General features: G+C 40.1%; 2 protein-coding genes across 11 annotated transcripts in view; one reads left to right on the top strand and one right to left on the bottom strand.

Annotated features, from left to right (window-relative positions):
- Nucleotides 1-5932, bottom strand: part of ZNF638 (zinc finger protein 638) — a 123832-nt gene extending 117900 nt beyond the window's left edge. For all 4 annotated transcript variants that reach the window (XM_045788227.2, XM_087863535.1, XM_045788228.2 and 1 more), the window contains exon 1: nt 5802-5932. In XM_045788227.2, coding sequence (XP_045644183.2) covers nt 5802-5917 — 116 coding nt within the window. In that variant the 5' untranslated portion in view covers nt 5918-5932. The remainder of the gene's footprint in view (nt 1-5801) is intronic.
- A 98-nt stretch (nt 5933-6030) lies between these two features.
- The window catches only part of LOC148109672 (uncharacterized), a 28162-nt gene continuing 21097 nt past the window's right edge, over nt 6031-13095 (top strand). For 3 of the 7 annotated variants that reach the window (XR_015725220.1, XR_015725219.1, XM_087863538.1), the window contains exons 1-3: nt 6032-6172; nt 6280-6402; nt 10958-11074. Coding sequence is in view for 3 of the 7 variants with exons in the window: in XM_087863538.1 (XP_087719664.1) it covers nt 11013-11074 (62 nt within the window). In the remaining 4 variants the exon portion in view is untranslated. Of the gene's footprint in view, nt 6173-6279; nt 6403-10957; nt 11075-11510; nt 11620-13095 lie in introns of all 7 variants that reach the window. The other 4 variants (XR_015725217.1, XM_087863536.1, XR_015725218.1 and 1 more) reach the window with 3 other exon arrangements.

The raw sequence follows: 13095 nt of genomic DNA, 5'->3' as shown, positions 1-13095 counted from the left end.
GAGGACTTTATATTTTAGTCCTTCTATTCAGAATTCCATTGTGGCTATCATATGTTTAATTTCATAGAACACTTTCTTATTCTCTGATTGTTTCTTTCCATAGCATCCAAATCCTATTTTATGGGTACAATCTCTTTTTTAACTCTTTAAAGACACTAATCTTTAGGTTGGTTGCAAACTTAGAAACAGACCACATGTACATGAAGAATGAGACCTATGGGAAGGAAGTCTTACGGAAAAAATGAAGTTGATAGATTCTTGTAATTGAGCATTTGACAGCATTTGAGTATTTGGGAAAAGCCATAGATTGATAGAAACTTAGGTAAGTGAAAAAAACACAATCTTTATCTTTTGGCCCAAAGGCTAGTCATATTTACCTATTCATAATAGTATAAAACCTATTGATTTAACTAAGTATCGAGATAAAATCTCAATTGAGAGGATGGAGGAAGTGGAAGTAGAAAAGAGAGAGAGAGTAAAGGTGTTAAATCTTCACCATAAAGTATCAATTCTCAACTTACAAAAAAATAAGATAAATAATATCTAAATCATTTAAGTCAAGAGATAGTTATAAACTTTCACTTTAAGACTTTAGGAGGTAAATACTAGAAGAAAAAAATAAGAGTTGAAAGTAGTTGCCTCAACAGAGAGCAACAAGTACTTAAGACGAATGAACATGTGTCTCATATTTTTGTGGCAAATTTTTAAGAACTGCTCTATTTTGTTCAATTACATACATATTATAATAATCTATATATATTATAATATATATTATATAATCTTGTGTAATATATAAATATTTAAATTTTACTTTAAAATCAATATGTATATTGGGGACACCTGGGTGGCTCAGTTGGTTAAGCAACGGACTTTGGATTTCATTTCCGCTCAGGTCATGATCTCAGGGTGGTGAGACTGAGCCCCAAGTCGGGCTCCCTGCCCAGCACGGAGTCTGCTTGTCCCTCTCCTTTACCTGCTTGCACTCTCTCTCTCTCTATCAAATAAGTAAATAAATAAATAAAATATTTTTAAAACATAATTTAATGGTATTTAAACTGGAAGCTTTCACAATTTCATATGCCATGTTCAAGTACGCTAAGTGGTTTCCTCTTCACTCAGCAAGAGCGCCTTGTACTCAACACTCCAACCATGAAGAAAACTCTCCCTTTAATTGTTTTAATTAAGGTCCATCTCCTTTCTTTATACGCTTTCTATGTTCTTACCACTTTTTTAAAAAAACCTTTTATTGGGGCACCTGGGTGGCTCAGTCAGTTAAGCATCAACCTTTGGCTCAGGTCATGACTTCAGGGTCCTGGGATAGAGCCCCACGTCGGGCAGGGAGCCTGCTTTTCCCTCTCACTCTGCTTGCCATTCTCCCTGCCTGTGCGCTCTCTCTCTCTCTCTGTCAAATAAATACATAAAATATTTTAAAAAAAACTTTTATTGAGGATGCTTTCTATGTACTGATATGAAAAAAATCTCCATGATACACTGTCAAATGGAAAAAGCAAAGGAAAAAAAATGGCAAATATATCCAAGAAGAGAAAAATGTAGATCTGTTTTGGCTCAGATATGCATAAAATATCCCTGGAATGTTAAGCAGTAAACTAGTAATAATGCTTACCCAGGGTAGGTGAATTGGAGAAATGGGAATTGAGGAGATGAGGAACAGTGGAAAGAGAAACTTTTCATTGTATAACGTGTTTTTTTTTTACATTTTGATCTTCAACCCTGTAAAATCATTGCCTACTCAAAAATATTTTTTTTTAATTTTAAAAAATATACCTCTTTATCTTGGTACAAAATTACAATCATATCACACACTGAACTCGTACACTTCCATGCCAACTTGAGAACTTAGTTACCAGGCTTTTAATCATTACATAAATAAATCTATTAACCTGTATTAAAATTACAAAGGCTCAGATAAAATAGAAAGAGTAAACCTTGGGGATAAGCAGGGACATATGGATAATCCCCATTTATCTCTAGGGATTTGATGATTATTTCAAAGACAGAATGGTTTCAATGCCTACATATGTAAATATAGTCTTTGCTTTTTTCCTTCTTTAAACCTAGCTCAAGGGCTTTTTAAATTTTACTGTGCAGAAGAATTTCTTTCAAAGTGACAAGCTGAGTATTAAATCAAGCATAATCTTTACTACACTTCAGAATATTCTTATACTTCTTTTAACCAAAATGCAAACATATTCATACTCTTTAAGTATTCGTTTTTTACCCTGATATTATATGACGACCATCTTTTGATTTTGTCAATTTTTTCCTACAACATCATTAGTAATGGCTACATATGTTTACATTATATTAATATACCAATTATAATATATTAATACAACATATTAATGTATTAATTAATTAATACATTAAATTATAATATATTGATATTACATTGTATCAATATATTAATTAATATGTTATAATATTAATTATTACAGTGTATAGATATTCTCTGACTTAAATCATTTTACCATTTCCCTATTTTGGGGCATTGAGTGTTTTCAAAGTTTCACCATCATAAGCAACATTGCAACAAATATCCAAGTAACTAACCGTATGCACATATCCATTATTATTTCCTTAGAGTAAATTCCTAGAAGTAGAATTACTGGGTCAAAATTATCTAAAAATTTAAGAATTTTAACAACAATGGGCAAATGCCCTCCAAAAACCTACTTAACTGTTAATGGGAAACTAAATACACTTAAGGGAAATGACAGGATGCTTTATTGATTCGATGTGTGAGTTTTCAGGTACCCCAATGAATTCCCAAATCTCAAACTGCAAAATGTTGCACACGTAACATGTCAAAAAGTCAAAAAAGAAGGTAATGAACTTTGATATTAAAACCATAGCTCTTACATGAATGCTGCAAGAAATGTAGAAGCTTCAGAGAGCGGGGAAAAAGAACACTAGCGATGACACATCCCTGAAAAACGGCAGACTCGAGTTCTCAAAGCCTTCCAATTTAATGTCATTCTAAAAGTCATAGTATTTCCTGTTACAATACTCAAAATTATTAAAGCATTTTTGTCATCACATCTATATCTTAAAGGAGAAAAAGACGTAAAGTTTCTGCTGGTGTTGACATTTTAATGGAGAAAAAGAAAAATTTTAATACAACCAGTAAGCCCCACATTCCCTGAAGTTGCATATTCAACACCATAATTTAACACCACTCAAAATTTGGGACCTGAATATGTAGTTGCGGGTCAAAGCAGGCCTAAGTAAATTGGGAAAAAATAATCTTTCAAAATTGATGACTCAAAACACTGTACATGGGTTTTTCTTTTATTTTTCTGTATTTTACAAAATTTCCCTAATAAAAGAAAGTGCATAAACATAAATTAAAAGAGCTCAAACTCATCATTTAGGAAACAAAAATGTGGGTGTTGCATTCAAACAATTACCCTGATATCAAAAACTATTTTTGGAAAAGATACAGCATATTATACCATTCTAGAAATCATAAGAAATATAGTGTAACTTTCTTTAAAAAGAGCAATCCCAACAAATTCTTTAAACCATACTATTCTCATAGATCAAAACTGAGTAAGTTTTCCTCACTACCACAAAACATCCCTAAAGGCAAAAGGTAAAGAATTACTGCATGTGATAGCTCTCTCACCTCCCCTCTCTAAAATACACTTAAAGTTCAAGAAAAATATTTGATTGCAATTAAAAAGGCACCCCTGTTTCAATTAAAAAAAAAAACTTGAAGCTCAAATAAGTTACTAAGAATTCTGATGACTAGGGGCGCCTGGGTGGCACAGCTGTTAAGCGTCTGCCTTCGGCTCAGGGCGTGGTCGCGGCGTTGTGGGATCAAGCCCCACATCAGGCTCCTCCGCTAGAAGCCCGCTTCTTCCTCTCCCACTCCCCCTGCTTGTGTTCCCTCTCTCGCTGGCTATGTCTATCTCTGTCGAATAAATAAATAAAATCTTAAAAAAAAAAGAATTCTGATGACTAGCGACAGAAAAACACTACCCAAGTCCTTTAAGCATATGCAAAAAAAAAAAGATATACAGAAAAGATGAATTGAGGGTGCCTTTGATTTTACAAGACAATTCACAGCAACATTCACAATTGTAAAAGATGTATTTAAAGTACTTACACATTTCCTAATCATTAAATAAAATAGAGCAACATTTTTATTTTCCAACTGCCTAATAAAAACAATAATTACAGTATTCCCCAATCTCCAATATGTTCCCATTTTTAAAACATCAATAATCTTCTGATCCTTGGAAGGCAGCAAACTAAATGCCAGCACCTTTTTCTCAAGTCAGGAATTCCTTTCCCTAATCCTTATGGAATAAGAAATAGACACTCCAAAAAAGAAAAAAAAAAAAAAAGAAATAGACACTCCTTTTCAACTCAAACCAATAAACGGGGTCTTGGCAAAGAGCAGAGCAATCTGAAACAATGTCACCAGAACTTAGATCTAGAAAGGAGCGCCAAGAACCGTGACAGAACACTGGACGATCCGTTCTGAAAAATGTCTATCATTCTCCTCTCCCGACTCCCATCGACTCGCACAAGGGCCACAAAAATTGGGAGAGGGCAGTACAGTACCGGCGTATGGGGTTGTCAGAGCAATTCACTTAAAAACTCCAAGCGTAGGTTCAGCCTGCTCCAGCGAGAGGACCGGACGCAGACTCCTGCCACCGCTAGTAAAGAGCTGATGCTGCTCCGCAGAGTAACCCCCTCACCCCCCTCCCAGGCTGGGATGTGACCAGTATCCTAACAGGTATGCAGCTCGCCTTTCTGGGGACTCTTGGAATGTACAAATCGCTGCAATAAACAGCCGGACCGGGCGGGCGTCCTCTTGCCCTCCCGGGGTGGCGCTACAGCCTCCCGACGCAGGGACAGCCCGGAGTTCGCAGGCCGAGCGGGGCTCCGGGGCGTGGCGGATTCCCGGCCGCTGTCTAGCCGGCTGGGGGCTAGCGCCGCACGCGCTATTTACATCATTCCAAAGGTCTGGAACCTGGGTATGCAGTTGTGGGTGAAAGCAAACCTAAGCAAACTGGAAAAACAAAATCCCTCAAAACTGATGACTCAAAAGAAAAAAAAAATGACTCAAAACACTATCTGTGGTTTTTCTTTTATTTTTCTGTACTTTGAGAAGTTTCTTTCATTAAGAAATCTATTACTCTAAAATAAGAAAGCTCAAACTTATTATTTAAGGAAAAAAATTATCAATGTTGCATTCAAATGACTACTACCCTGAGATCAAGAACTATTTTTGGATGAGATACAGAGTATTATGCAATGCTACAAAGTAATTTTTTTAAAGAGCAATCTTTAAAAAGAGCTCGAGCTCGTCGGGATCTGTTTCTCTGATTGAGAAGCGAACACCACGCTATTTGAAGACTCCTCATCACCACGGTGCCTGGTCCCTGCAGTGTAAAGGATCGTTTACTTAATCGTGCTCTCCCAAGACCTGCCCGCACAGCGCCGCTTCCACAGAGCCTGTCCAGACCGGAGGAAGAGCCGCTGGGACCGCGAAGCCGAGCGACAAGTGCCCGTGAGGCGTCCCACTGCTATTCGCTGACCGTCTGGAGCCTCCGCACACACAACTTGCGCAGCGCTTAAGACCGGCCCACTGGGGGAGTGACAGTCAAGGAGGGGAGGAGGGGCAGCGGAATTTGGACCAGAATCCCGTGACACGAGGATGCCTTGGCACGGACCCTGCCGGTCCGCTGGCCCTCGCCATCCCACCCACTGCCAATAGCCCAAGAGGACGCAGCAGGACAGGGAGCCCCGGGGGCAAAGGAAGCGCTCACCGCTTCAGATGGTCCGAAGCCCGCCGAGCTGCGGTGGTCGCGGAGACCAAACTCGGCGCGGTAGCCCCCGCTGCAGCCCGGGTTGTAGCCCCGGCAGGAACCGGATCCCGGGGCATCGCCGGCGGCTTCCACAGCACCCGCGCAGCTCCGGGAGCTGGGCGCACGCCGCCTCTTCCGCCACAGGGCACAAGGCACCCCGGCGCGGCCCGCCCACACCCGAGGTGGGCCAATGGGCGCGGAGCGCGGGAAGCCGGGGGCGGGGCGCGAGCGGCCGGGCAGCCCAGCGACGGTGTCCGCAGAGAGGTCCTCGCCCACCGGCCGGGAGCAGTCCAGGTTTCGGAGCCCCCCCGCCTGGGAATCGTGTGTGTTGGGTGAGTGTGGAGAGGGCAGAGGACGCACATTCCGCAGATGAAAGATCTGTGAGAGTCTGAGACGTTCGGGACACACTTCTGATTTTGCGGGGCCTCTCTCTTTTCAGAATTCTTCGTCCGCTGTTTACCGAACACCAGCCACAGTGTTTGGGGACGCACGGGAATGAGAAACAGCCCCTCCTTTCAGGGATCTTCCAATCAGGCGGGTGGAGGAGCAGGTCAGAAAACAGGTAACTAGGAGAGCCTTCATGAGATGCATTCCAAAATCAAAAGTCATGTTTTGCAATGGGGGAATGTAGGGGGATTCTCTCCTGCCAGGAGAGAATTAAAAGCCTTGTTACTTTGCAATACTTATAGCCATGATTCACAGTGGAGAACAGTGTATACATCTCTTTGGTTTCCTTTTTTTTCTTTTTTCTCTTCTTTTTTTTTTTTTTTAAGATTTTATTTATTTATTTGACAGAGAGAGAGACAGCCAGCGAGAGAGGGAACACAAGCAGGGGGAGTGGGAGAGGAAGAAGCAGGCTCCCAGCGGAGCAGGGAGCCCAAAGTAGGGCTCAATCTCAGGACCCTGGGATCACGCCCTGAGTCGAAGGCAGACGGTAACGACTGAGCCACCCAGGCGCCCCGTGGTTTTCTTTTTTTCTTATTGACTACCAGATAATATGCACGACAGTTAAAATTTTCAACAGCATCAAAAACACATGATAAGCAATGAAAAGAGAATTTCCATTATCCACTGCTCCCTCCTCCTCCCTTCCTAACAGGAAATTTTCTTTCCTGTTAGAGTATCACTGCTAACTAATTTGTTGTATGTCCTTTCAAAGACACTCTGTGCGGTATATATATATATATGTGTGTGTGTGTGTGTGTGTGTGTGTGTGTGTGTGTGTGTGTGTGTGTGTGCTGTGTATGTTATATATATATACATACTCTTCCCCCAGTCTCCTCCCTCCTCTCTCTCTCTCTCTCTCTCTTTCTCTCTCACACACGGTACTCTACACAGTTTTGCCACCTTGGTTTTCTTCACTTAATGCTATATTTTGGACAACTTTTATTATTTTTGCTGATTGCATAGTATTTCATCAGATTATTATTTCAAGTTTTTCCCATTCTTTTGCTTTTACAAACAATGCTGAAGTCAGTAAGTATATTCTTATTTATAGCCATTTGGCATGTGAACAAATGTCTGTCTAGGCTAAATAGCTAGGTGTTGAATTCTGGATCCTAAGGTATGGACTTTAAAAATTCTGGTAAATGTTGCCACACTGCTCTCCATACAGTTTGTGTCAGTTTATGCTCCCACAACAATTTATCAGGGTGTCTGTTTCCTCATATCTCTCTATACAGTATGTTATCAAGCTTAATTTTTAAAAATTGCCATTCTATGAACTTCTCATTTTCTTTGCCCATTTTTCTGTTCAACTGTTGGTCTCTTTTTTCTTTATTGTTGGGGATATATATTTATTTATTTATTTATTTATCTATCCCTCTCTATATATAAATAAAATTAGTCTATTGTGAATAAATTGCTTATCTTTCCCCCATCTTCTTTTGGTTTTGTTTCTCGTATTTTTTTTTGCAATGAATTATTTTTTATTTTCATATAGTCACATTAATTGATTTTTATTTATGTTCCTAGGTTTTTTTTTAATCTTAGAAAGGCTGTCACTACACCCAAATTAAGAAAGATTCTTCAATGGTTCCTTCTAGTATGTTTGATATCTATATGATTAATCCATAATGTAAATAATCTATAATAAAAATGTTATGATAAAGAAATAAATCAGAGCAAAGGATATGATCAGATAATTCTCCAGAGAAGATATCCAAATGGCGAATAAACACATGCAAAGATGTTTATAGTGTCAGTAGCCATCAACAAAATGAAAATCAATACCACAATGAGATACCGCTTCACACCCACCAGAATGGCTATAATCAAAAAGACAGATAATAACAAATGTTGGTGTTTTAGTCCGTTTGAGTCGCTATAACAAAAATATCATACCCGGATGGCTTAAACAACAAACATTTATTTCTCACAGTTCTGAAGTCTGGAAAGTCCAAACTCAAGACACTGGGAAGATTCTGTGTCTGGTGAGGACCTGCTTCCTGGTTTAAAAATGTCTGTCTTGGGGCGCCTGGGTAGCGTCTGCCTTCGGCTCAGGGCGTGATCCCGGCATTATGGGATCGAGCCCCACATCAGGCTCCTCCGCTATGAGCCTGCTTCTTCCTCTCCCACTCCTCCTGCTTGTGTTCCCTCTCTTGCTGGCTGTCTCTATCTCTGTCGAATAAATATATAAAATCTTTAAAAAAAAATAAATAAAATATAAAAAAAATAAAAATGTCTGTCTTCTCACCACATGGCAGACAAGCTGAGGCAACTCTCTGGGGTCTCTTTTAAAAGGCACTAATACCGGGGCGCCTGGGTGGCACAGCGGTTAAGCGCCTGCCTTCGGCTCAGGGCGTGATCCCGGCGTTATGGGATCGAGCCCCACATCAGGCTCTTCCGCTATGAGCCTGCTTCTTCCTCTCCCGCTCCCCTTGCTTGTGTTCCCTCTCTCGCTGGCTGTCTCTATCTCTGTCAAATAAATAAATAAAATCTTTAAAAAAAAAAAAATAAATAAAAGGCACTAATACCATGCATGAAGGCTCCACCTTTATGACCTAATCATCTCCCATATATACCCCAAAGGTCCCACCTCCAAATACCATCACATTGGGGATTAGGTTTCAACATGTGAACTTTTGGGAGATGGAAACATTTCAGTCTGTAGCAGCTGGCAAGTGTTACGAACCAAATTTGTCCTCCAAAATTCATACGTTGAGGCCCTAACCCCCAATGTGACTGTATTTGGAGATAAGGTCTTTAGAGAGGTAATTAAGATGAGATGAGGTCATAAGGTTGGGGCCCTAATCTAATGTGACTGATATGCTTAAAAAAAAGGAAGAGACACCAGAGATATGAATGGATACACATGGAAAAGACTATGTGAGCACACAACAATAAGGTGACTATCTGTAAGCCAAGGAGAGAAACCTCAGGAGAAACCAAACTTGTTGACATCTTGATCTGGAACTTCCAGCCTCCAGAACTATGAGAAAATAAATGTCTGTTGTTTACGACGCCCAGCTGTGGTATTTTGTTTTGGCAGCCCTGGAAAACTAATGCAGCAAGAATGTGAATAAATCGGAACCCTCATACACTACTGGTGGGAATGTAAAATGATGCAGCCACTTTGGAAAACTGTCTGGTAGTTCCTCTGTTAAACACAGAGTTACCGGCCGTATGACCCAGCAATAGCACTCCTACATATATATCGCAAAACCTATATCCACACAAAAACTTGTACATGAATGTTGGTAGCAAAATTATCATAATAGACAAAAAGTGGAGAAACCCACATGCCCATCAACTGATGAATGGATAAAGAAATGTGATATAACTATATAATGGAATGTTATTTGGCAATAAAAAGGAGTGAAGGACTGATACATGCCATAAGATGGGTGAACCTTGAAAACGTTATGCTAAGTGAAAGAAGCCAGTCATTAAGGACCACGTATTATATGGTTCCATTTACATGAAATGTCCAGAATAAGCAAATCTATAGAAACAGAAAGATTCATGGCTGTCTAGGTCTGGGATGGGATGGAGGGATTATAGGGTAAAGGCTAGAGGTACAGGGTTTCTTTTTAGGGTAATGAAATGTTGTAAAATTTATAGTGGAGATGATTGCATAACTCTCTGAATATACTAAAATTCATTGAATTGTACACATTCAATGGATCAATTATATGGTATGTGAATTATATCTCAATAAAGGCGTTAAAACAAAATCCATACCCAGACTTCACTGGACAAGAGGGCAAAGTATATGACCAAATATTCCATACATGGAAAAACTCAGAGAAGTGAATTTTGGGGAAATGATTAGCCTTGCTGCGAGGTTAATTGAAAATCACAAAGGAGAATGTTGGCAGAGTAAACAAAATGGCTAAACTCTAAGTTGATAAAATTACTTATTAGGACAACTGTTGATGAACATACTGAGGCAAGCACAAAATCTATGAGATTATTCATGTTTGACCCATAATCTACATTTGGGAATATATTCCCTCAAAACAATCCAAGCAAGAAAACCAATTTTCACTAGATGTTTATAGCACCACTCTTTATAATGTGAAACTAAACTGGAAATACAAGTACCTAATAATTTGGAGGGTATTTATTAAAGTGGGAAGCCTGGGCTGCATTCATAAATGGGAAAGTACATCCAAAATAATGAGAAAAGTAGAAATCAAATGAGTTTGGGAATGCTGGTAAGTGTACATAAATAAACGTACACTGTTGAGTATAATGAGGAGGAAATGTAGTATTAAATGGCACCAGGATTGCTCTTAGAAAGAAACTGTCTTCATTTGGAAAAATAACCAGATAAGCTGTTTCCAGTAGAAGGTGAGACTCTAAAAAAAACATGGTGTAGTTAAAAACCCTAGCAATACAAGACAAGCTGCTCTCCACACTGGAGGAATTTATGTTTGCTCTTGAGAGAGAGAGAGAGCGGTGAAAGGAGATGGACCACACAAGCAGGGGTGGGTGGGAGAGAGGAGTCAGGTGGGCAAGTCAGCCACTGCATAGAGTGAAGGGCTAATGGGAAATCTCTGGTGATAGGGCGGGAAAATGGACCTTAAAGACAGGAATGTCTAATATATAAATTTTAAGTTGTTTTCTCAAATCTTAAAATCTCACTAAAACTGTGTGTGAATGGGGTTTTGTAGGAACTGAAGAAGAGGTTGAAGATGGGACAGTTGGAACAGTGAAAAGACAGCAGCCATGGATACACAGACTCAGGGCCAGAGAAGACAAGAAAATGAAGCCCCCGGAGGAAATTATCGGTAATCTTGGAAAGGGCTCTGAACACCCAGATTGGATGTCTGGGCCAATCTCCTTGAGACTACAAAAGGAAGGGAGGCTCTGGCTGACATTTGCCTTACATAAAGGATAGGAAGGTAGCGTGAAGTAAATGTAGGTGTTTAAAGTTTATATCAGGCTTAAATGTATGACTTTTTTTTTTTTAATTCTCATTTGGGGCACCTGGGTGGCTCAGTCAGTTAAGCATCTATCTTCAGTTAAGCTCATGATCTCAGGGTCCCAGGATCGAGCCCCAATGTTGGGCTCCCTGCTCAGCAGGAAGCCTGCTTCTTCCTCTCCCTCTGCTCTTCCCCCCAGCTCATGCACGCTCTCTCTCTCTCAAATAAATAAATAAATAAAATTTAAAAAGATAATAAACAAATTCTCATTTTTTCTTAAAATATTGATTCCCATCCACAGACTGAAACAGAACAAAAGGATCCTGGTTAAGCCCCTGCCCTGGCAAAATCCAGTGGAAGTGATGTTCGAGTACACCCTGGCTAATGGCCGGGGGAATGGAAATGAATGTGTAAGATGGAAAAATTTACACCTATTCTCTCTTAGCAGTAAGGCCTAAAGGGATGTAGTTAGGCTGTCCCATTATGGAAACGTTGTCCTATGTGTTCTGCATTAAAGTGTTATTAGAGCAAAAATATGATCAAGTGTTCAAGAAGGCTGGTCTGTGGAAAAAGTTCAAAAGAACCCCTGTGCAAATGATTCTCAGTGAGCATGTTGAAGTTCTTAATTGCCCAACTCCAGAATTCATGACTTCCACTGACTTAGCCAGAGGAAGGTTACTAACCAGGCGTAATTTACAGATGGCAGGTCTGTGGCAGGCGGCCTAGAAGTGATTTTCCCAAGGTTATAGAGCAAGCCAGAGGGTGAGCTGAAAATAGAACCGTACCTCATACTCGCATGCAGGCTATATGATAACTTGTGTACTGTCAGCAGAGTTGAGGGATGAATGTCCTGGAAAGGTTAGCATAGTTTTATGGCTAAAGGAGCCTTGCTCAACAATTGCAAATGCTACCTGACAACAGCAAATGACCTACTTAACCTTATAAACAGTAACAATGTGGACAATTAAGCAGAAGTTTCAGGGAAAAATTACTTTTTGACAATAGCACAATTTTAAAAATACACAGCTCCATGATCATGAAGCCACTACTTGTGTCATGCACACACTTCAGTGATAGTGTCCGTCTTCCTCTAAAGACTAAACTTCCGAGTGCTAACTCTCAACACTGTAATACCAGCAAGCGTACAGGATCTGGCAGAACTGCCTAAACATTGTCAGAAGTGTAGGATTTTTCTGGATTTCTGGAAGGGTAGGATTTTAGGCCTCAGTGATAATGTTCTATACGTTTCCTTAACTGAATTAACAGAACTGGAAAGTATAATGGGATAGTCAGGGAGTAAGAGCCCCAGGGCTTAGCCACTAAATTTATGTTTCTTGGGTACCCAGGCTATGGAGGGATTGCTTAGCCAGCTACTATGCTGTACTTGAGCTACGATGCTCATATTTTTAGGAAAAACAACAAAAGCTAGTACCACTGTTAGGTGACCCTTCTCTAGAGTAGATTTTTACATTGCACTGATCTAGTCAACAAAAAGCTTCACAAATTTATGCTTTCGGGTGTGTTGCTGGTCCCATTCCCACTTTTCAGAAAGGGTTCTTCTTGATGATTGCTGTGCTACGTTAATACTTTCGGGCCAGCTCTAAGAGAATGTCACAAACACGCACAGACTCTGGACTTCTTGACTGCAAGTTTCCTTCCCTTCACATCAGAGGCCGCACTATTACTGTTTAGCACAGTGCTTCGGCGGTTCCTTCTACAAGTCCCTGACCAAAAAGATAAAATCTCAATGTACAGTAGAGGAAAGAAAGTGATAGTCCAGCAACTATTTCTCAGAGAACTCTCATCTAACTGGTAAGAGTGGTGGAAGCCAGTCCCCTTTCCATAGCATAGCATCGTATCTGAAACCACCTTACAGAGGCCCCGTA

The sequence above is a fragment of the Ursus americanus genome, chromosome 7 (genome assembly GCF_024610735.1).
Source record: "Ursus americanus isolate L20-20 chromosome 7, mUrsAme1.1.p, whole genome shotgun sequence".
Taxonomy (NCBI): Eukaryota; Metazoa; Chordata; class Mammalia; order Carnivora; family Ursidae; genus Ursus; species Ursus americanus.
This window is presented reverse-complemented; position numbering and strand designations above follow the sequence as displayed.